This window comes from Oxyura jamaicensis, chromosome Z (genome assembly GCF_011077185.1).
Source record: "Oxyura jamaicensis isolate SHBP4307 breed ruddy duck chromosome Z, BPBGC_Ojam_1.0, whole genome shotgun sequence".
NCBI classification, from domain to species: Eukaryota; Metazoa; Chordata; class Aves; order Anseriformes; family Anatidae; genus Oxyura; species Oxyura jamaicensis.
Window position 1 is genome coordinate 9787191 of NC_048926.1, and position 24017 is coordinate 9811207.

Genomic DNA, 24017 nt, shown 5'->3' on the forward strand with positions numbered 1-24017 from the left:
ATGAATGGGTTTTGTAGTTCACTGGCATCTTCGGAACATGCTGTAGAAGTCGGAGTCAGCTGAAAATTTTGGGTGAATAAGGAAGTTAGAGAATTAAGTACTTGGTTTCAAGGTTTCAATTGTTTTATTCTTGTTTGAAGAGATTCGTGATTTATGGAAATCAAAGGGAGCTCCTAAAGGGAAAGCCCTGGAAACTTGGTCCTACACTTAAAATCACCAGGAGCACAAAGCTGCTGTTGTGCCTCTGTTGGAAGCGAGCGAAGCGCAGCGCAGACACCCAGCGTGTGAAACCCTTTGGTGTGGCTGGATCCGGGACGTTCCCTGCGGCAAGGTGTGGGGAGGACAGCTTGCTCCATTCCCTTTGGGGTGTCCCCTGGGCTGCAAGTGGGTGCTGCAGGAGCTGGGCAGGAGGTGGGTGGGCGAGCAAATGCCCCCCTGGGCACCCTGGGGCTGGCATGGTGCAGAGCTGCAGGGCAGGGCCCCAAGACACGAGAGGTGGGAAGGAGAGGGGTGAATGCATCACCTGGTGCCAGGACCACCGATCTCTGACCCTGCCTGTCATTGCTCCTTCCTCAGCCCATGCTAGGACAATGCACCCGCCCTCCCCAGGATATCCCTCCCTGCTGTGCCTTTGCCCTGTGCCACATTCTGTGCAGCGAGCCCTGAGGGCAGGTAAGCAGCCAAGATTTACATCCCAGCCCAACCTGGGAGAAGGCTTTGTCCCCAGACTGTGCTGGCATCCTGAAGGATGTCACAGGGCACTGCATTTGTGCCAGAGGGCTGTGACAGCGTCCCTTAATTTGGTGGCCTCCAGAAGCAGAGTGTGCCTGGGCTGAGCAAGCAGAGACAGCGAGGCAGCGGTCCCACCGAGACTTCTTTTCGGGGCAGTGGGGAAAAATTTTGGTCTCGATGTTCCCCACAGCAGCTGCTGGTATGTGGCCATCCAGCCGGGGACCCGCTCCCCCCGTCCAGCCATGCCTCGCTGGCTTATCATTTCCAATCCTATCAGAAACAAAACTGCTGCTGCTTAATGCTTCATTACAGGCTGTTATGTGTCTCCTGCACTGCCCAAGAGAGCAGCAAGGAGGGCTCTGACTCTATTTAATAACTGTTTCATGGTTCCTAATTGACAGATAAAAACGCTACTAACTCGGTTTCATCAAACATAATCTATGGGCAGGAGCGGCGCTGCCCTTCTGGAGGCCGGGTGGCAGTGTGAGTTTGGATCCATTATTTTGACATGGGAAATCCATAACGTGCTGATGTGCCACGTCGATGACGGGTTTATGCCTCGCTTTTTCCTCTGTTGGTTTTGGCTTTGACCACGCCGGGGGAAGCTGGTGCTGCAGGCTCTGGGGGGCTGGAGCTGGGGGCTGTGCCCAGCATCGTGCCTTTGCACCATGTCCCGGGGACCCAGGGCTGTGTGTCGTTTCTCCCAGCAGATTCCCCCGCCCCAGGACTGTCCCCCCGGGGCTGTCTCACTGAGGCATGCTCGTACCGGGGAGCTGCCAAACCTTCCAGCTCTGATAGGAGAGCAGCATCACTTGCTCAGATGAACGAGAACGGGATTTATTCTTGTAAATTCAGAGATGTCGGGAAAACAGGATGTTTCTCCAGCGCTGCGTGTTTAGCAGAAGCTCGTCAGCTCGGGGGGATTTACCCTGCTCCTTTCTGCTGACTCGGGTGACCAAGTGACCCAGACTCCTTCCATGCTCTGCGATGAGGAATGCCAGACAGACAAACCTCTGCTCTCCTCGGAGGGGCACACGTGATCGCACAGCCAAAAATGCAGGTCTAGCATGTGCCAATAGTAATGACAAGGGTTGCAGAGGTGTGGTTCAAAAGCCACACATCCTACAGAAAACCTGCTGCTTGCTGAAAACCCTTGGGGGTGTGCTGCTGGAGGAGAGGTAGGTCTCTCAGGCCGAGGAGTTGTATTGCTGTTTGGGGTCAGAGATCAGTAACCACAGTCAGGGCGAGGCCATCGGCTGCACCAAGATGCAAGGAAAAAGCTTCACCCTCAGATGTTTCAGTTGTGCTTGGGGAAGCTCTCACCTTCCCCATGGTGTCCCCATACCCAGCAAAACCTCCAAAAGCAGGGGATGGATGGAGAGGGGCAGCTGCAGAGAAGCATCAGGAGCCCATAGCCCTGTGCAGAGCAAGGCAAATCTGACAGCAGCTGAAGTCATCCTGGGAGAGGAGAGAGGTTATTGGTAGCGAGCGCTTCAGGGATAACACGGAAGATATTGATTTAAATAAAAATCACTGGAACGGCAGCTCTAACAGGACCCTGTGGGTCACTTGGAGGAGAATCAGAGGCAGCAGAGCTGCAATGCTGGCACACTTGGAGCAAATACCATGCTGGAGAGAGGCAGGATTGGTGCCTGCACACGGGAGCAGGGACAGGGATGGGGACCGGGATGCAGGCGCTGCACCAGGGTGTGCGCCGCACACCAGGATTCCTGAGGAGCATCGCGGGGAGGTTAGAGGCCCGACCTGCGGTCACAAGCCGGCCCGTTTCCAGCGCTGCCGGGAGCTGTGGAGCCAGGAGATGGATGTCTGTGATCTCAGCAAGCAGCGGGGCCACGGTGGAGGTCGGATTCCCATGATGTGAGTCAGCCACATTCCTCCCCAGGGTCACTGAATAGCGCGGGGCTTTGGTGGCCTCTGCTGCCTCCAGCCTCGGTGCTTGCCGTGATTAACTACACTGAGGATGCTCGATTTGGGTGGATAAAGCAAAGGCTATGGGGCTCCAGCCGGCTGGGAACAGCTTCAGCTGCTCATCCATGGGAAAGAGGAAGAGTGGTTTCTTGGCCACCCCTCGTACCAGGAGTCCCTTCATCAATGGGGTGTGAAGGGCTGATGAAATGCTGCCAGCTATCTCGGCAGACAGATAATCCATGGCTATGGATTTGTTGTTAGAGAGGCCAGCAGGCCTGCACAGCTCCTTGTAGCCATCTGTAACCCTCGTGCTGTCGTATGGCCGGCTGCAACACCAACTGCTCTCGTTGTGATACGGGTTCATGTGGTATTATGCGAGCAGTGGAAGGGGGCACGATGCAGGATAATAACCAAGCCACCAAGAGAAAATGAGTCTCTGCACATAACAGATTTTTTTCTCCGCTCAGAGGATCTTTCTGCTTGAAGGCTGTGTGTGTTTTTCTCTAAATGAGTTTTTTCTCCCAGTCACTCTGCATAGAAATCTGGCATTTTGTGGAGGAAGCCACCTGTGCCCTCCAGCTTTCCCATCGATACAATGGGCAGACCATCTGCAGGACCTGCAGCACGGCCGCACCAAGGTCACTTCGCATTACCAGACCTCTGTCACCCAGCAAACTCTTGGTCGGGGGGACTTAAAACGCCTGGAACAGCTCCCTCAGTGAGCACACAGCCTCCTCGGGGCCAGCCAGCAGCCTGGTGCCTGCACCGAGCAGCCTGCATCGCGTGCAAGGCTCGCCGGGAGCGACCGGGCTTCACTGCAGCGGGTGAGCAGAGATCCTGCTTCAGCCAAGGGTCCTGCCCACGCGGCTGTCCCAGGGGGATTGCAGAGCTGGGAAGATGGGCAACACCCCCCGCCCCCCTCCCCGCTGCTTGCTATAGCTGCAAATTTTGCCCCTACTAGGAGAGGGCAAACCGCAGGAGCTGTGGCTGGGAGGTGCCTGGTGCTTCGTGCGGGATTTCTGCTCAGCAGTACCGCAGCCTCCACTTGCATTCAGATTCCACACAGGGTTTTACATCCCCATAAATGATGTGCATTTTTTTTTTCCCAAGTAACACAGCCCTCTTGCAGGTGTGGTGCTGCCTGTGCAGCACTGGGAGCATTTTGCAGCCTTGCAAAGGAGGCTCCGGCACTCCGCAGACACCTCGAGGTGCTCGTTTCAACTTCAAAAGACCCAGATGGGGCAAAACCAACAGAGATCCTGAACAAGCAGCCAAAAGCCAGCTGTCTGGGGCTGCACAAGCCCTGCTGTCAGTGAGTCACAGCAGACAGTACCATGAGCCTGGTGTCAGACAGCATCCGCAGCAGGGATCTGGGCATTACCAGCACTCTTAGGGGCCGATTTGCAGTGCTGGGATACTCTCCAGCCAAATCTTTTGGATTCAGATTTCAACTCACCCACCTCATTTCCATGTTTGTTTTAATCTCCCAGCAGAAATGAAACCATCGGCTGCTTTGACTAGCTCTTTGCCTGGAATTAAACGTCTAGCTCCTAAAAAACTGGTTGTCCTGGGCTGGCTTGTCCCAGGGAGTGACCCAAATGTCCTCACACCATTGCAGGGGCAGGTGTGTGCATCTCCAGCATGGGATGCTAGGGAGGTGTGGGGGACTGCTGCTAGCAGCTGCTCTCCTGCATGGCCCAGGCACATCACAGAAAGGCAGCAGAGCAGCTAGGAGAACACTCAGCCCTGATTTGTAGACTTCCAGAGGCAGGGAATCCACCAGAGCCTTTGGTGAGATCCTTCAGGTTTTAATTACCCGTATGTCAAAAACGTTTGTCTTTTCCTTGGTTGAATCCACGAAGCTTTGGACAGAGGGTCAGGAGAGCTGGGCCAAGCAGCACTTTCCATCCACAGTGCCTTTGCACATCATGCCCACCCTGGGTGATGAAGGCATTAATGCAAATACAATTATTTGCAAAGTTAAGGGGCTTTCTAGTGCAAGTGCCCTGGTTGCCCTCCCCGTACATCCATAAAAATGCTGCAGACAGCTGTGTTCCCTGGAGAGAAGCAACTGGAATGCCACCTGGTGATCTGCCCCCCTGAGGTGCCTGTCTCTGAGCACAGCGTGAGCAGAGACAACCTGCTTGGCCCAGCCACCTCCCTACCAGGTGCTTAAAGGTGGATGAAGGCAACCCTGAGAGCATCAGTGCTTGGGAGAGGTGAATCCATTCCAGCTCTCCATGCCAAGCCTTTCTCCCAGGCTTGGCTGCCCTTTGATCCCTCCCGGTGTGGCACCTGGGGAGGGCAGGATCTGCCCCGCGCTTGGGGAAGAGGCACCAGGAGGGGGTCACCGTGTCTGACAAGCAGCACGAGCTGGCGGGTGGTTGAGCTGAAACAGGTTCTAAGCCAAAAATGGTCTTGAGAGGCGTTTGGCCTTCCTCTTGACAACACCCGCACCTCAGCGCTAAGCCTCCAGCAGAGCTTTGCTCCCATCTCCAGCTCTTCGGTGTGTGCTCTGCGCAGGGATTTCGGGTGGCTTTCCTGACCCAGACGCAGTGGTCGAGTTACTTCTAATGGCACGTACGTGACGTGGGGCAGGATCGACCACTCCGACTCCGGCTGGCACGTTATAAATCTCGGGGAAAAAAAAAAAAAAAAAAAAAGTGCAAAGGGCCAGGAGGGTGGGGGTGAAAAAAAACAGAAGGAAGAATCGGTTTTCCCAGAGCCCGAAGCAGCGCGGGGTGGGGAGATGGAGAGGCAGGGTCGCGCGGCTCGCTGGGGCAGAGTGTGCAGTTGTTTATACTGGAAATGAGTTTCTGTTTATTGCAGGCTATGGTGGGGAGACCACAAAGTGAACGTAAAACAAAATGGGAAGGGTGTGGGGAAAGGCAGGGGAAGGGGGGGCGGGTGCCTTTGACGAACTCCAGAAGTCACGTCCAGTAATAAATCAAGCCGGGATCCGTCCTGGGGAACAGGACCCAGAACATCTGCTGGGGCGGAGGGGAAGGCATGCGGGCGAGGAGGGAGGACAGGGCTCCAGCACCCTGCTTCACCGCCCCACACGGGGAGATGCCCCCAGGGCATCTGCTGTCCCGCTTGGCCATGCCCTGGCTGCTCAGCACCTCCATTTCCTCGGCTGCCAGGTGTCACGGGGTGCTTCCCTTCCATTTATCGCCCGGCTTTGCGGGAAGTGCTGGGTGGGAGGCAGCGCCACCGAGTAGGTGCCACCGGGCGGGGTGGTCCCTTGCCCACTCCTGAAAATTAGGGAGTTAATGGGGCTGTTGCCAGTGAAATCGGAGACAAATCTCCCGATAACCCCACCGGGGCCTGCATCGCATCTACTCTTTGTACAAGGCTTTGAGGGTATTAAGTGCTAAGTATTTTAGTTTGACATCTGAATCCAGCTGCATTGTTGTGAGAAGCCCTGGCAGATTATTGCTCTAGACGAACCTTTCATATATAATCTATCACCATGGATTTATCGCATCAGAAGGGGTGACGGACGTTTGTTTTGCAGATTTAAGCATCCCCCTCTTCTTCCTTTTCTTTCCCCTTCCTTGGAAAATGGATCCTATTAACTGCTGCTGCAGATGACACAACACATGCCAATACATTTGCAACCCATTTGGCTCACAGAGAGGGCTGCGTTCAAGCTAAAACTTCCCCAAGGGTCCAAGTAAAGCATCGGGACGGGGAGGAGAAACAAAGACCACGCTCCTGCCCTCTGGGTCGTTCCCCAGTTCTCGCCTTTCCAGCCCATATTAGTGCAGAAAGCAGGAGACGCAGGCACCGAGATGCGTGTGTGAGCTATGACCTCAAAATTCATTTGCATTTCATTACGCCGGGCCATGGCTGAGCTGCGGGAACAGCTCTTGGAAAATGCCCTTGTGCATCTTTGTTCTCACAAAGCCCAAATCCTCTGGTACTGGATCCTGGGCTTCAGTCCTGGCAGGTTCAGCCGCATGTCATAGCCCTTACCCACCTATCGCCAGCCGTGCTGCCTTCCACCCTGTGCTGCTGGTGGCACATACAGCATGGGACAGACCCAGCTGCTTGGCATGAACCCAGCCAGAGCTGCTCTCTCTGCTCCAGGAGAGGATGGCAAGAAGTACTGGGGTAAATCCAGGACTGCCCTGCACCCTGGGTTGTTCCCCAGCACGTCCTTGCAGCTCTTTCTCCTGCCCTCAGACCTGTCCCCACCACTGCCCTGATCTCAGAGGGATGCTGAGCCTCCCGATTGTGTCAAGGGGAGACTTGTCCCTGCTGCATGAAGCATTTGCAGTGCAAGGAGCAGCAGTCTGTGCCCTGTCCATGTCACCAGAGCCAGGGCACTGCAGCACCCTCCAGCCACAGGCTCTGTGCCGGTCTCAGAGCCAGCTCCGGACTGTGGGACTTGCTCTTCTGCGATTTTCTGTGCAACGCTTCAGAGAGTGCAGCAAAATCCTTCAGTGGCTCTAATAATGTTTCCCTCCAAAGCCCTTGGGTATTTCCCCCCCGTACCTGTGAAGTCACGCTTCAAGCCTGCAGAAATCCTATCAAATACCTCCTGAAATCCTCTGGAGCCCCTGCGACAGTTTATTGAGAGTCCAGGACTGTTTGACCTTGGAGGGTGGAGGGAAAAGGCAAAGGAAGAAAGCCCTGGGCTTTTCTGCACAACTCCTGCTTTCCAGAAAGGAAAATCAATGCCAGTCCCTGGATCTCAGGGCCTGTTCCCAGCTTGTAACAATTCAGCTCAGTGTGACCCACCCAGTGCCACTGCTCTGGAGGGGAGGGCAGAAAAAAAATGTTGTGTTAGGCTAAAAACTCTCCAAAATAATTGCTTCTTATTTGCCCTTCTTTGGAAGCAAATCAGAGGGCGCTTGGGAAGCTGCTTCTCTTCTAACAAAACATAATTTAGGGACTGTCTGTGCCCTGGGCTGCTGCCCGCATGCTGCAGGTGGCAGGGACAGACAGTGCCAGGCGCCCAGGTTGTCACCTGCAGGGCAGGGTGGCAGCGGTGTCACTGCCTCGGTGGCACAGAGCTTGTGGGAACTGCGTTTGCTTCTGGGTGTCTCGCTATTAAAAGGTCATTGCCAAATTGCAGGGGCTCCAGGGGAAAATTGATTAAAGGCTTAGAAGATGGTGTATGACCTAAAGGGGAGATTAAGGGAATTTGGTGGGGTGCTCGTGAGCTCGGAGCTGAGCTGAGGGAAGGAAGGAGGGAAGGAAATGAAGACAACCTTGAAAAGATTTCACAGGTGACAATTAGAACAAGCAAAAGCTGTCACCGGGAGTAATCGAGTCATTTAGTGCTTCTGGCTTTGTTTTGCAGAGTGCTGGCTCTCAGGCGGGTGGGAAGGGGCTCCCCGAGCCCCTCGAGCTGCCGTCACTGCCCTGGCCATGCGTACCAGGATCATCCCATGGGGCTTGCTCGTGGCCAGCTGCGGGGTTTTAACCCTTTGAGATGGGGTTTGAAGAAATTGAGCATCATTGTCATAAAGCGAAGAGCCTTTTTTTAGCTCTGTGCCTTTGCAGATGGGCTGAACAACAGGACCTCCCTTGATGTTGGTTGTGTTGAGGATGCAGCTATTATTTCCAAATGCAGTGACGTCCGGGGTTTTGTGCCTTACATCGTCCCAAGGATCTCATTGCCCTAAGATAGGAATGAGGCCAGGGCCTAATTCAGGATAGGGGCTAGCCTTGAAGCTTTGTAAGAAGCAAGGGGAGATGTTTCTCCTGGGAGAGGTTGTTCCCATTTCCTCTGCAGAACCTGCTGGCGTTCCCATTTTGGAGACCCAGGGATTTTAACTTTGTCCCTATCCCTTGAAGCCAGCAGAGCCGGAGCTGCTTTCCTGCGTGGCTCCTGAGAAATGGGGGAGAAGTGAAATTGCTGGGTCTGTGTCGAGCAGCAGTGCTAGCTGAGCTGGTTCACCTGCTGACCCCTTCCAGAAGTGATAAACTCATGGCTTTCATCCCCTTGAGGGATGGGAAGCTCACCCCTTTGGGTGAGCTGCAGAGATGCTCTGAAGATGGGCTTCCTCCTCCTGCCTGCTTCTACCCCACGGTGCCATCAGCACAGGAAAGGATTTAGGCTTGAGCAGGAGACCTTCCTGCTGTTAGCGACCTGTCTGACCGCTGTTTCCTCAAAGCAGGAGGGTGGCCAGTGAGGGGCTGGTGTGGAGACCTCATTTTCTGGGACAGATTGAGCATTTTCCCAGGTGCACATCATTAACGGGATGGCAGCATCCCTGAGCAGCCTCTAACAGCAGCACAGCCAGAGCCATCCCCACAGTCCCAAGGTATCCATCATGGTCTCATCCCTACCAAAGTCCATGCTGAGATTTTCTGGGGTGTTTTATGCAGAGGACATCTGGGAAGGAGCCAGGCAGCTTTGCTAGCCATGCTCGTGACGCAGGCTGCTGCTGCAGGGACATGCACAGTTTTGGGGTGGGAACACAGAAAGAAGCCATATGAGGAACATCTTGGTCATCTGTGAGCTTTCTGCAGCTGACTCCAGCATCTCTCGGGGGACCTCTGGCTCCAGCCCAGCCATTTTCACGAGGTGTCTGCAGCTAGTTTCCCAGCTGGCAGGGTGAGGAAGCCACCAGCGCTGCAGGGGCTGGGGCTGTCACACACACAGAGCTATGGGGTCCCTGGGGCTGAGGAACGGGCACGGGAGGATGCGAGTCGGTGTCCTGGGGATGCTGAGGCTGAGCAGAGCAGAAGAAGCACAAAAACATCCCTTCCTCTCCTCCAAAGCAGCAGAAACCTCTTACTCCTTCCTCTCCATGCCCTGCCATGTGAGGGACTATTCAGCCAGCAGGTCTCCCCATCCCAGGTTAGCAGGAGAGCATCCCAGGGTGGGCAGTGTGGAGCTGGGGATGCATCCAGCCACCTCTCGAGCGGGATGAGGGGAGAAGAGGCATTTTTGGAGAGCTGCTGGCTGTCGGAGGCAGCCTGCACTTCCCCAGCTGGGAGTGATAGCTGGTAATATTTGTGGCTAGCCTGCTGCTCGGTACATGACAAAGTGCTTGTAGCTTCCCTCCAGAGGCTCCTCCTGGATAAATTTACAATTTCCAGGAGTTCTGGTGGGACAGCTTTGCCGAGGATACGCAACTGCCGATGGTCTCAGTTGCATCTGATTACACCTGGTATTTTCCCTCTCTTCTCCATCTGGAGAGGCAGGGAGGATGGATTGCTTGCTTGCAAACTTTAAGTAAGGTGAAGGAAGGGGCAGGGGAATTGCACGGTGTAGGTTGTGCGGGTTTTTATGCCTGGAGCCAGGAAAAGAGGGAGAAGGGGATGCTGAGTCCCCTCTGGCAAATCCCACAGGCTTGGAGGACGTGGCACAGACGCTCAGGCTCCCCAGTACCAGCTGGGGAACCCTGGGGGCACCCCACAGATGCCACACACAGCTGAGCTGGGGCTTCTAGCTGAGCTCCTGGGGGCAGTTTACGGGTCTCTGCGCAGGTTCAGTTTCCAGGACTGTGGGGCTCATGGTGAGATCAGGCATGGCAGGAACCAAACACCTTGGGGCAGTTTGGGTACTGGTCACCCAAGCCTTTTATTGAAGGGTTCCGAGGGAGACAGCTGCTCCTCTCTGGAGGTCGGGGCTGTGATATGTTCCCACCCAGCTGTTTGGGGTGAGGAGCAGGTGCTGCAAGACACATCTGGGTGCAAGGAGTCACCATGCCCCTGCATCACCTCGGCACCATGCATCCAACTTCACGTCGAGGAGAAAGGCCAGGAGAGGAAGGATGGTTAAGACTCCCTTGGAAGCGGAGTTTAGTTTGTCAGGGACTGGAAAATGCTATGGATTTCATGCCCAGCATCTTTCCCAGACATTTTAGAGAGGATAAGCCCAGCATTGGGGTGGGAGCTGCAGTGGATGCATCAAGCTCTGCACCCCAAGCCCCAGAGGTGGAAAGACTCCAGAGGTGAGCAAGCAAAAGCACATCAGCCCCTTCATGCTGGGCACAGCAGCCGGGTACCCCAGGATGCCCCAGCCCTGTGCCGTGGCCGGGGATGTGCTCTCCATCCCCTTGTCCGCCCATGGCCCTATTTGCCGGCACCTTCCCATGGGATCAGCACAGCCCCGCGTCCCACCCCACTCCTCAGGTCTGCAGGAGCTGGCTGGCGTCCCGGCACGCCGTGTCCCAGAGGCTGCCGAGCAGCTGGTAAGGAGGTTTGGTCATTCCTGCCCCGGGGCTATGTGCAAACCAGTGACCTGGCTCTGAAATGGTTTGCGTTACAGGCAAATCTCCTCGCAGAGGTGTTGGGGGAGGAAAGCTGGCCTGGATGTGAACTCCCCGGGCTGGAGAGCAAATCCCAGCCCTGACGAGAGCTTCCTGTGCCCCGAGTCCTTCCCGGGGGCCGCATCCTGCCCTCCGGCCCCACCAGCCCCTGCCCCTCGTGGGCACGCAGCACCGCGGGTCCCGTCCCCGTCCGAGGGCTGGCGGTGCTACCGTTGTACACAAAACAATAATCAGCTGCCGTAACGAGGACACGGAGTAGCTGAGCTGGCTTCCCCGCTGCTGTGCCGGCTCCAAGTAGAAACAGCTGCATTTGGTTTGGTTAAATGTTTTATTTACTCCCAATTATCCCAGATAACAGATTTGCTTGCCTTTGTTCAATATTTAATACTGTTTCGGAGCAAAGCTGCTCCGTGCTTTCAGCTGGAGGACGGGCTGGTGGGGGGTGGCTCTCTGCCATGGTGGCCCCAGGGGACATTGGGGTCCCAGGGGAGGCCTGGAGGTGCCCAGCACCCCCAAGGCATGATGACCCCACAGCACCCAGCCCAGCACCCCAAAAGGGGTCCCCTGCAGGGTGCTCTCACCCATCACACCTCCCTGCTGAGGGGCAGCATTTAGGGCTCGGGGCTTGTACCACGATTTGCACTTAGGCAGGGCTCTGAACTCTGTTACGGGTGAGTAATGCTGCGTGCCTCCTCCCCAAATTTACAGCGCTGCCTCTCAGTGTGAATTTTCTGCAAGGGAAATGAGAAAATCCATAGCTTGGTTTATGAGCCTTAATCAGTGTAAAACAGGGCCTTTAAGAAATTTATCTTTTGCTGAGTCTACCCTTTTATTCGGCACCTTCTAGGGGATAAATTCTCTCTCTTTGAGACTGGGGAGCTGGCTCCTAGGTGGCAGTGGGGCTGGGGGACTTTGGTTACAGCGCTGGGTCCCTGCGCTGGGGACGGGTAGGGCCACAGCGTCCCTGATCCATTTCAGGACCTCCTGGGAAGAGCAGCCAGGAGCTTTTTCATGTGCTTTGGTGTTGTCACAGGAGGGCTTGGGGCTGGGCCAGGCACTGGCTGAGCGTGGGCATCTCTGGTGCTAACCTGCGATGATTTGAGCTCCAGAGAGGGATCTCTCTTTGGTGTGTAACTCCAAGCAGGAGGATGCCCAAGAGCAGCACAGATGAGGGGTAGCAGAGCAAAGAGAAGCACGGTCAGAGCTTCACCTCCCTCCCTTGATCCAGGTATGGGACATGGCCACATCCCAGCATTTGGGGTGACAGAAGGGACTGTCCCAGCCATAGCCACGCTGCCGGGAGCACACAGGCAGAAGGTGTGCGGCTGATGGAGGCTCAGCCGGGCAGAGCAAATATGATTTATTCATCGCTGTTTTCTTTGTTGTTTCCTACCAGCCTGTTGTACATATACAATTTTGGAAAAGTGGCGTTAGATAAATAATGCATTGTGTTTGCAGCTGGTGTGCGTGGAACAAAAGGGGCTGGGCAGGTGTGTGTGGAGGCGTGCTGCTCCCGCATGCACGGTGGTGTCTCTGCTCCCCACATGCTCCAGGGTGGCATCTCCACCCCGTTTGGTTCCCTGTCATTCCCCCAGCCGCTGCAGCTTTGCTTTTGGCCACCTGGGTGCATTTTTACTTACGGCTCGCAAATGAGCAAAGCTGCAAGGCAGGGCTGATCGTGGCAGCGGTGCAAGATTCATCTCTGTGTGAGGATGAGGAGGGGGCTTCCCGTCACGTTCGGCACAAGCAGGGCACGAGGCACAGGAGTGAGCCTGGTGCTGGGGCTGTCCCCTGCACGGGGCAGAGCGCACGCACGCACGCGGGCTGCGTGAGGGCTGGAGCTTGGCACGAGCACACGATGCTGTCATGGGCCCTGGGGGTTTTGCTGGCACGAGCTGGGGATGATGAGTTATGCAGGTCATCCCGCGAGCGCAGTGTAACATCGGTATCCCCCAGCAGCCCGGGGCCTGAATGTGCCCCGAGTGAAAGAGAAGAAATACCTCCTACAGAAGTGTTTTAGAGGCCTCTTAAAAGTTTTATGCGTACTATTTTTTTGTATCCCTCCACCTGTGGAACAAGGCACCTTTAGTACATTCAGCCCTCAGCGGGAGAGGAAAATTATAACTGATCCATTTCAGAAACCTCTAAAAATGACCTAAAATAACTTTTCTATATATAAAAATGCCACAATTTTAATGTCCATTATCTCATGACCTAGCAGGGCTAGCAAAAGCTATTGTAGATCATTTTTAGTGGTTTCTAAAATGGATCAGTTACACTTTTTCCCTGCACAGTGGGACTCGGGGTACAAAGACAACTGGGCTTGAGAGGTGACGAGAGAGGCAAAACCCTGTGTCTGTGCCGGGGCATCCAGGGCTGCGTTTATCCTCAGGGGCTGTCCTTGCGCTGTCACCAGCCAGGCAGAGGTGCTGGCACTGGACAGGCGTCAGCGATTCCCAACGGGCTGCAGAGACAGCAGTCAAAGGGATGCAGAGCCCAGGGCAGCACGTGGTGGGGGAGGCGACCCCATCCCTGCCCTGGGACTTCTGTGGGGTTTGCAGGGACGGTGACCCTGATGGAGCAGATTTCACTCCCTGGCAGAGCTCTGCATTCTGCAGGGGCATTGCACGGCTTGCAAGAGGGATGAGCCGTTTCACCCCTTCGAGATTTTTGCAGCAAGAACACAATCTGCTGTGCAGGGGGGGCGAGGGGACTGGGAAGCAACCAGGGCCTGGGCATCAACCACCCTGGGCCTGCAGAGAGGACGTCAGCAGAGCACGTGGGAGAAGTGGCTTCCTGCCATGCGAGAGGTTAATAGACAGATTAGAGAGGGCAGGCAATGTTTGCAGCGAGAGGAAAGGAGCTCTGCCTTGACAGAGTTCGGCAGCTCCACGAGGCGACAGGGATGTAAATATTTGCCAGGATTAGGGATGCTGCGTGCGGCCGTTCCCGTGTCCCACAGAGAAGTGCCTGTGCGCCGGGTGGCCGCAGGACACCGAGGCTGTAGGCACCGACCTCAAGGGGGCTACGTGATAATGGGGCTGGATTTGGGGGCAACGGGGGCTGAGAGCTGGACATCAGCCTGGTGGGATGGGAGAGGTTGGAGCTGGGCTCTGCACACCCAGGGGCGCTGCCCAAAGCCCTCTGTGGGCCTCAGGGCAGAAAAAGCCTCTAATGCTCCCTTGATGGCTTTGTTTTCCTTCGCTGCCTTTCTTGCTCTCTCTATCGGCCGACAGCCTGGCCCACCTCCAAAGACAGCATTACGGAGCGCAGGATCGATTGGAGCCTGCTATTTTATTTGCAGTCTGTAAGAGCCCTTGATGGGCAGGATGAGCTGTGCTGGCGAGGACCTGTCCTTGCTGAGGAGGGGGGTTGCAGGCCACCATCTGCATTGGCCCCCCAAGACGCCTGTTGCTCCAGGACTGATGGCTCTTTGGAAATAAAGAGCTTGCAGGAGTGTCCCCAGGCAGTGGGGGCACACACAGGGAGGGTGACAGCTGAGGTGAGACAGGTTTGTGCGGCGGTGTCCCCTCAGCTGCTTCGGGCTGAGGATGCTGCCTAGGCACGATAGAGGCAGACACTCCAGTGGTTTCCTCTGCCTTCCCAGGCTCCCCTTCCACCTCTTGCTGGCTAAAAGGCACCACAGCCGACCAGTGGAGGCTGCCACAAGCATGCAGGCTGGGGGCTGTGTCTGGGCCCCCCATCCCAGCGCAGTGCACAGGATCTCAAGGTTTTCCCCATGAAGATGTGGCACCTCAGCAGGCTGCTGCGGAGTGGGGATGGAAGCGGGCAGCGGCACGGGTGGCCCCTTTCACCACTGAAACAAACCAGGGACTCGAGGCCAACCCAGCCTCATCGGCACAGATTGCTGAGAGCTGGATCTGGCACAATAGAGGGGACAACAGAGATAAATTATCCTTAGTGGGGCCAACTGCGGGTCGGCAGCAGTGCAGGGGCACGTAGGACATGGATGGGACCGTGCCGGGCTTTGGGGGGGTCTTGTCTCCAAAGCCTGGGCTGGCTCTAACTGGCTCCCGCTGTCGTGCAGGAGGCTGTGCCCTGTGCTGAGCATAGCAGCAAGCAGACGAGAGGCCCATGGCATCCTCCCCAGCATCCCCCCGCCCAAGTGCCGTATTTCCAGCCCCCAGCCCAGTGCGCCGGGTGCCAGGCGGGTGCTGTTAGCCCACACTGCCACCACGCGGCCGCTGGGACACCAAAGCCTGTCCCGATGTCCCCTGCACCCCTTCACCCCTCCGAAAAGCCTCCCCAGAGCCCTCCTGTTTTCTCCTGCAACGGGTGGTGCTGTCCTGTGTTTGCTCCGGGCTCACCCTGGGGCAGGGAAGGGGTTAAAGGTCTGGCAGGCGAGGAAGAGGAGGAGGAGGAGGATGGAGCCAGAGCAGGGAGCAGGCCCTAGTCTCTGGCCATGCGATTAGCTGTTCTGCTTCGCTGCAGAGGGTCTGCTTGAATAATTTACCTGGGAGGCTCATTAGCCAAGCTCTGGCCTTCGTCTGCCATCTGAAGGCTGAAACAGCCATTAGGAGGAACATGCACCCCGTATCAGAGCAGCCTCATTGCCCTGCTGTCCCCCCCTTCATCTTGCTGTCGTGCTGACTGCTTGCTCCATCCAGCCCTGCCCTGAGGGGATGGGGTGCATGAAGCCGCATGCCTCAGTTTCCCCCTGGGGGCTGCATCCAGCCCTGGATACTTCATGGCACAGTGCCCTGCCAAGGTGCCTCAGCAAGTGACCACCTCTGCTCTCAGCAGCACAAGTGTCCAGGTACTGAGAGGAGTCGACTTCAGTGTCAGTTCAGATGATTTTACCAACCTGCAAGGGCCAAATTTATCAGCTATAAGGTTTCCTCCTGCGGGCACCAGCCCTCAGCATTTCACGGAGACTTCCTGCAGCTCTGGCTGTGCTCCTGCAAAGATCACAGCGTGCTTGTATGTCCGGGCAAGATGAGTGCAGTGTGAGCCCTTGGCTGGGTTTAAAACCTTCTGCCTCTAATCTCTAGGACCATCTGACAAGGCCAGAGGTAGCTGCTCCCCACTGTGTGCTCTTGTCCCATTTCTGGCTGCCTCCGTGTCTCCTGGGATGCAGGACCCAGCCTCCGTCTCTGTGATGGGCTTGGGATGCTCTGCTGCTGCTGAGCATTAACACAGCCAGTCCTCCTGCAGAGATGGATCTTCCCTACTGGCTTCAGGCCATTCCACTGCCATACGTGGTCCTGCTCCATCCCTTTATGGACCTCAGGGGTTTCTGAGAATCATCCCTCAATGAGAGGTTTATCGCTCCCCAGGGACATGGCAGAGAAAGCCATGAGCGCTGCAGCTTAATGGGGTCAAGAGAGCAGCACCTCCTCCCCATCAGAAATGTCTCTGCCTTGAAGATAATTTCTCCCCGTACCTGCCAACCTCCTGTGCCACCCCTTATCTCATCAGAGCAGGTGACCTGCCAGGGGAGGGGGTGAGCAGCTCTGCACAGTCTGAGGCAAGGTCTCATGGTGGACCTCAGCAGCACACTTGGGACATGCTTTAAGCTAATTTACACAGCCAGGGCTCTCCTTGAATAACATGTCCCCCTCCAGCTGGGAGAGGAGGAACATCCCCTTATTTAGGAGCTGGTGATAAGCCCACCTTGATGAATAATTCCTCTTTCTCTTTCCTCTGCAGCTCCACCAAAAGAGCCAGTGCTGATGTGCCGGTCCAACAACTACCCGAAGGGTTTCTACTGCAGCTGGCACCTGCCCAGCCCCACCTACATCCCCAACTCCTTCAACATCTCCGTCATGTAAGTGCCCAGGAGGGAAGGGTGCAGCAGGGGAAGCACTTGTCCCCCGCAGCCTGGAGCAGGTCCCACATGGTGCCATGGGTCTCACCTGTGCTGAGCATTTGGGATCAGTTTCCAAAAAAATGGGCCTGGGGATGGATGCTCCAGGGACATCCAAATTCTCAAAGAAAGTCTCAAGAAATTCCCATTTGCCCAGAGGAGGTTGCCAAAGCCCCCAGCTCCCATATCCCCTTTCTGTGCCCCCAGAAGTCCATCTTCTCTCCCCCATTTGTCCATGCCGGAGGTTATGCCTGCTGTTTTTTTGGCAAGTCTGGCACAGGCATGCTCCTTTCTGCAGTGTGCCAGCTGTGGCCAGATAGCAGCAGTGCCCCTCAGCCCGTTTTGGCCATGGCATGGTATTCCCCCACCCTAGCACAACCCTTATAGTGCCATGCCTGAGCTTTTGGGGATTGTTTCTCCAGCAGAAAGGCGAGCCTGATCCTGCGGGGTCTCATCCTTGCAGTGGGGTGGGGGAAGAGCAGCAGCAGGCATTGCTCGGGGCCGGCATGAGGGCCTGCATCATGGTCTCTGTGCAGGCTTCCAGGATAACACATCCTTGAGGAGGAAGGCAGACCTTTGGCTGTGGGGGAGATGGCACACAGGGACTGTGGACAGAGCGGGGACACCACTCCGCTGCTGCATCCTCCTGCTCTCCAGCTGTGTGTGTGCATCCCCATCCCAAGCGTTGGTCTGTAGGTAACAGCTCTTCTCATCCTTGCTTTCCAGACATGGCACGAGAGAGATGGTCTGTGAGAAGGACATCTTTCCCAAAAACAGGTGTCACATCAGATACCTCCAGCTCTTCTCGACGGTGAAGTACAAGGTGACTCTGACAGTCACGAATGCTCTGGGCAAAAACTCCACCTCTCTCACCTTTGACGAGTTCGCCATAGGTAACTTCCGCGGCAGAACCTGGCCTCTCCGAGCCAGTGTTGGGGTTGGCTTGCTCCGTGAAAAGCATCTCCTGCCGGAGCGATGGGCCAGGGAAGGGCCAGGCTTTCCAGATGGAGCCTCTGCCTGCCTGTGCGTGAGATGGAGCCACACTGGCATGTTCCTGGTGCTCCCCCTGTGGTGGTTTCACCCTGCTGGGCAGCCAAACTCTGCCATAACTGCTCTCTCACTCCCCTTCCTCAGGGGAAGAGAGGGAGAAAATAAGGTGAAAAGGGCTCAAGGGTTGAAATAAGGACAGGGAGATTGCTCAACAGGTATCGTCACGGGCAAAACAGACTCAGAGTAGGGAGATTAATGTAATTTATTGCCTATTGCTGTGAGAAACAAAGTTGTGTTTTTGCAATAGAAGGTGTTAACAAGCTAGAACAGTGAGAAACTAAAACCAAACTAAAAACACCTTCCCTGCCTTCTACCCTCTTCTGTGTCCTCTCCCCACGTGACACAGGGGAACAAGGATGGGGGCTGCAGTCAGTCTCTGCCGCTCCTTCACTGTCACTCCCTGCCCCTGCTCCCCGTGGGGTCCCTCCCATGGGATGCCGTCCTTCCCAAACTGAGCCTGCAGGGAACAAACTGCTCCAGCACGGGTCCCCCACGGGCAGCAGCTCCCCCCGCGCCCCCTGCTCCTGCGTGGGCTCCTCTCCACGGGCTGCAGCTCCGGCCCAGGGCCTGCTCCTGCGGGGGCTCTCCATGGGCCGCAGCCTCCTCCAGGCCACATCCACCTGCTCCACCGGGGGCTCCTCCATGAGCTGCAGTGTGGAGATCTGCTCCATGTGGGACCCATGGGCTGCAGGGGGACAGCCTGCTCCACCAGGGGCCTCTCCACAGCCTGCAGGGGAACTGCTGCTGCCTGCCTGGAGCTCCTCCTGCCCTCCTGCTGCACTGACCTGGGGGTCTGTGCAGCTGGTTCTCACTCCTCAGTCTCCCAGCTGCTGTGGTGCAGCATTTTTTTTTATTATTTTTTTTTTTTTTCCCTTAAATCTGCTGTCCCAGAGGCATCTCTCATGGCTCATCTCTGGCTAGAGGTGGGTCTCTTTTGGAGCCGGGTGGATCTGGCTCCTTCCGAAGGGAGCTGGAGGATGCTTTGTGTAGGACCTCCTGCATGTGGGGTTGCTGACACCTAAGCATGTCAGGGGAGCAGGGCAGGTTGCAATTGGTCCCACCGGTGGCCTGGTGTTCAGCCTGGTCCTGTCCCTTGTGGTCCAGGTCTCTCATGGCAGCTGAGCTCCTCTGAGCTTTCCTAAAGTAGAGGTTTGGTCTTTGTGCTGGAAGCAGAGTCATGGGAAATAGGATTGGAAGAGAAATTACAACGTCCCATCCCCTTCTCCCCATCCCTAGGCAGGACAAGCCCTCCCATGTGCATGCATAGCTCACGTAGCCCAGGCGTGATGGCAGAGCTGACCGTGCGAGGCTGCTCTGGTCCTTGGAGCACCCCACGTCACCCTGGATGTAGGCACCCAGCAGAGCCCTGCAGGGCAGAGGTAAAAACCCAAGTGTGATAACAGCCATGCCTGTGTCCTGCCTGATCTCCCAGCCCTCTGTAGGCTGCAGCAGTGCTGGCCAAGCCTCTGCCTGGCACTGACTGAGGCAGAGAGAGCTCAGACCTGCTGCTGATGCTTCTCCAGCAGCGATGGATGGTTGTGGAGCAGGCAATTCAGTGAGAAGAGTGACAAAACAGGGAGCTGGGCACGGGGATTTTGCCACCAGCCAAAGGCAGATTGCAGCCAGTGCGGTGACGAGGTTGTCCATTCTCAAAGAACAGGAAAAATGGGAGAGAGAGGAGTTAGGGAACAAGTTGAAAAACAATTTGCTGGTTACATGTGGCAACTACTGGACCAGAGAAACAAAGAAATGAATCCCTGAAGTGCAGCCAGCCGTCAGTCAATGCCTTGGATGTGCTGCATGTGCCAGTCCTGAGCAGCTGTAAGAGCCAGAGTGCAGGAAGAGGAGCTCCACCGCTGTCCCAGATTTTCCCTTTCTACCCCAAATCCTGGAAAACATCAAACAAAAAACAGGGTGTCAGGAGTAGGGAAATTATTTTGGAGCAAGGACTGTCTTTTTGTGTCCCCACAGCTGTGGTCCATGTCCAAAGTTCCTATTCTTTGATGCACAAATATTTATAACACAGCAAGGAGCTTAGCAGGGAAGCAGTGGAGATCCAGCCACTTGGGTGTCTTTAAATGGAAATTGTTGTCTTCGTGGAAGATACACTCCTTAAACGAAGGTAACCTCCAGCCTGCAGGCCCAGGGCAGCAATTAAGCTGCATTTTCCAAGTTCCTTGCATTCCCTCCTGCAGGAGTTCAGGGCATCCTCCTGTAACATCTGCATCCCACCCATGCCCTGCCTGGCTTTGTGAACATCTGGTGCCACTCCTGAGCAAAACAACCAGCACCACCTCGGGAGGAGGAATCTGCCCGTCCCCGCTCCAGCACACAAGGGCAGCCCCCCCGGGAAGCACGCCTGGCTGCGAGCCCACCCGTCCCAGCACCGGCACAAGCCGGATTCAGCCCAGGAGCTTGAACCCAGCCGGGTCAGAGGAGCGGAGAGCGAGGCCAGCTGCTAGCACGGGCGCGATATTGCTGCCTCTTCCCAGAGAGCCCAGAGGGATGCAGGAGAACCAGATGTGTCCCAGCAGATGAAGGGGGGTGAAACCCCCAGCACCCTGTGGCAGATGCTCAAAGGCACTTGTGGAAGGGGTGACAAGACAGAGCGGAGCTTCGCTGTCCTATGGCCTTAAAATCTCCATGTTCTGCACAACTATGAAATTCTCCTCCTTGGGATATTTTACGGCTGCTGTGCATAAAAAGTGCAGAGGCAGCGGTGAGCGAGCATTTAAGCAGCCAACTGACAGGCTTAGCAGAGTTGTTTCAGGAAGAACTCAGCCACCACGAAGCAACAGCCACATACCCGTCACCGAGCTTCTCCTTGTGCATTCCTGGTGTTGTTTCCAATTAGAACGAGTGTGCTGCTTTAGTACATTTTGCTAGGCAATTCTGCCTGGGTGACTTTCAGTGGGAGAAGAGCCTCAGCCTGCCTGCTTTCCTTACCCAAGCATGTCTGCACCTTTTCTGGGGGCTCTCCTCTCCACAGTTGCAAATGCAAAAGCAGTGCTGGGGTGAGACTTTGCCCCAGCACAGCCAGTGGCACCCAGCAGAGTCCACCAGCATCACCCAGGCTGAGCTCTCATCTTTAAAGTTACGCTGGGCTTTGCCAGACGAAGGAGCAGAAAAAAATGTCTCTGGACAAAACCCTTGCATTGGCCCATTGATGCCAAAGGACACAGGCATCCGAGGCCAGGCACAAATCCTGCTCTTGTGCCCAGCCTGGAGCCAGGGTGAGCACAGAGCCGTGGCCGCTCCCTGCTGGGACCACCCGCTGGCCAGTCACAAAAAGACCCTTGGGAAGAAGTGACCTCCTTTGGTTTTGCTTCCTTCCTCCCCCACCAGAAACCCCAGCAGAAAATCCCTTCCCCAGCTGCTCGGAAGATGACTCTAATTGAGTGGAAAATGACTGGTGCTTTCTTTTGATATCCCGAGCCGATGCCTTGCTGGCGGTCGCATGGTGCCGGTTATTAGCAGCCAGCTGCGAGGGGCTGCTCTGCGTTTCCATTTCCAGTGATGGCTGGAAGAGGGTTTCCAGCCCTCTGCCCCCCATCTTTCATCTCTAGGACATCCGGGCTGCCTTCCTCCCTGGCTCGCTGCTGGAAATTTTTTTTCATAATTATGTTTTCTGCAAAGGTATCAATATTAATAAAGGTGAGCATGGGGAGGGCAAGGCTGCGCAAAGCCCTGCAGGCATCAGGGGTCTGGCCCTAAGACAGGAGGAGGTGGGAGAGGAGCTGGAGGAGCAGGAGAGAAGCAGGCTTGGAGGCAGAAGAAGGTGCCAGGCAGCGTAGCTGGGGCAGTGTGGGAACATTAATGGCCCTTGACGATGTATCCCCCCCCTTCCACACAGCTGGCATGAGCATCCTGCAGCAAAGCAGGGACAATCACCACAAGACCAGCATCCCACCTCCGTGGCAACGCCTGCCTTCCTCCTAATGGGAGCCTGGGGCAAATTAGCAGCAGAAGATCCACATCATTAAACATGCAGCATCCTGGTAGCATTGATCATTCTGGGCTGGCGAGATGGTGAGAGCAGGCAGGGCTGCAGCTGCCCTGGGCAGAGCTGAGCAAGGGAGAGTAGACGGGTTTGCTGGGTGCTAGCCCCAGCAAGGGGGCATTGCACCCCCAAGCAGCTGGAAGGCTTTGTGAATGAGCCAAAGGGTTTATAGTAACAGGGTTGTTTGCCTTACCATGCCAGCCTGCTGGGACATCACAGTTTAGAAAAAGGGAACAGAGCTCAGGACAGGAGGAAGGTGGCCATGCAGGCATGGGTGCCTTGCCACATCTGCCACCCCTGTCCCTTGTGTCACCTTAGGGAAGTTGCTCGATCCTCCCTGCTGCAGTTCTGGGGCGATTAAGGCACAGAGCATCGCAGAGGGGCTGTGTGAGGACGAACGTGCCCACCTCTGTGAGGAATTCAGTCCCTGAACACAGGTATACAGTTGCCTAGGCAGAAGGTCAGTTCAATTCATACTACTTAGGGAGGCAGAATTAAATTACCTAGACTGACATTTGGCTAAGACATGGAGTTTAATATCCTTCTTCTCGGAGAAAATGCCAGGGGATATTTAACAGCCGCAGGGGATCCATTTCAGTGCAGGGTGGGAGGACGGGTGTGTGGTGGGCGAGGGGTCGGGCTCAGGCAGCACCTCCTTCCATAAACACTTGTGGTCCTGTGTGAGCCTGCAAAGCCTTCAGGAAAAGCCTGGCCTGACAGCAAAACACAGAGATAACCGCTGGGTCCTCTAAGTGAAGCGGGACAAGCTGTGAGCTGCGTCCTGGCCAAATCCCGTGTCTCCTTCTCGGGAATGTTTGGAGATGCTCCGTCAGCTCTGTGGGATAATGTTACATCTGGTTTTGTGGCCGCTTAACCAATGCTCAGCCTAATGCCCATCGTCCATTATTATTATTACTATTATTGCTTATATTGCATTACTGCCTGCGGGCCCGCACTGAAGACAGGGCTCTATTATGCTCGCTGATGTACAGCCAGACAGCCCCTGCCTCGCAATTTGCTCTCTAAATGGACTGGGCAGACAAAGGCCGGGGGAAAGTGGAGTGCTCGTCCCTGTGTGGGGAGCAGGGACCTGGAATGCTGCGGAGGACGAAGGACTCCTTCAAGGTCATGTGCTGGACGAGGTGCCAGAGGTGATGCGGGGCCCTGCGTCCTGGTATCCCCGCCGTGCTGGAGGGACATGGCAGGAGCGGCTCCAGCGTTGTGCTCCTGGAGGGGCTGGCACTGCTGGGCCTCACACAAGCCTGGGCAGGAGTCCCACGGATGGAAGGGAGGACACGTGGGGAGGCAGCCGCAGCCCTCGTGCTGGGGACTGCTGGTTTTCCCATTAACGCGGCACTGTTTGAAGCCTCGCTGCAGCCAGCTCTGCCGCACACACTCAGAGCCAGGACAGCCTTCCCCCGTGGCCGGGGACAGACACCGGATCATGTGAGGGGGTCACATCCCTGCAAAATTTAGGGCTGGCTCCCCCCTCAGCATCAGGGCACCGTCTTTTGCTCTCCTCCAACCTGCCACGGCACTAGCATGGCTGCGTTTGAGCATCCCTCTGCCATGGCTGTGTGCTGTCACACCAGAAAGCAAAACTGAGTCCCCTGCCTTACACCAGGGCTCCGCTCAGAGTTTTGGCATCCCATCATGGCCATCCCCACCCCAGTGTTTTCATCCCTTACCAGGGAGCTGCGGGTTGCAGTCATCTGCATTCATTCAGCCAAACAGATTTTTGTTTTGCAAACCCAGCCCGCCGAGCCAGCGCTGGATTTATATTTTTCCGTATGTGTTTGGACTCCAAGGCCCTCTCGGAGGAAGCTGATGTCCAGCCCAAGCCCAGGGATTCAAAGCGAGCGGGGGAATTACACAGCCATCTGGAGCAGCTCAGCACTGCAGTCCCAGCAAATCATCCCTCAGCAGCAGCTCCTGCCTGCCTCGTGGGGTTCCCCCTTGCTGCACCTTCTCTGGGGTGACCACGCTGATATGTGCTCCTCCTGGCCCTGGAATCCCTCCTTCATGCTTGGGAGTGGAGATGGGTGCTGGTGCCTTCACCAGGTCCCTTTACAACCCGTGTCTTGGACTTTGTAGGGCTGTGCTATTGCAAAATGGAAGCTTGAGCTGCTGGGAGCTGAGCAGACTTTTGGTGAGGAGCACAGCATTTGCTCCCAGCACTTTAAAGTAGCAGCAACTGCCAAGCACATTGCATAGCTAGTAGTCAATTAATATTCTCTTGAAATAC

At 55.9% G+C, this 24017-nt stretch overlaps 1 protein-coding gene across 12 annotated transcripts in view; it reads left to right on the forward strand.

Annotated features, from left to right (window-relative positions):
- The window catches only part of CNTFR (ciliary neurotrophic factor receptor), a 176848-nt gene that overhangs the window by 138721 nt on the left and 14110 nt on the right, over positions 1–24017 (forward strand). For all 12 annotated transcript variants that reach the window (XM_035309800.1, XM_035309811.1, XM_035309799.1 and 9 more), the window contains 2 exons: positions 16566–16683; positions 17449–17615. In XM_035309800.1, coding sequence (XP_035165691.1) covers positions 16566–16683; positions 17449–17615 — 285 coding nt within the window. The remainder of the gene's footprint in view (positions 1–16565; positions 16684–17448; positions 17616–24017) is intronic.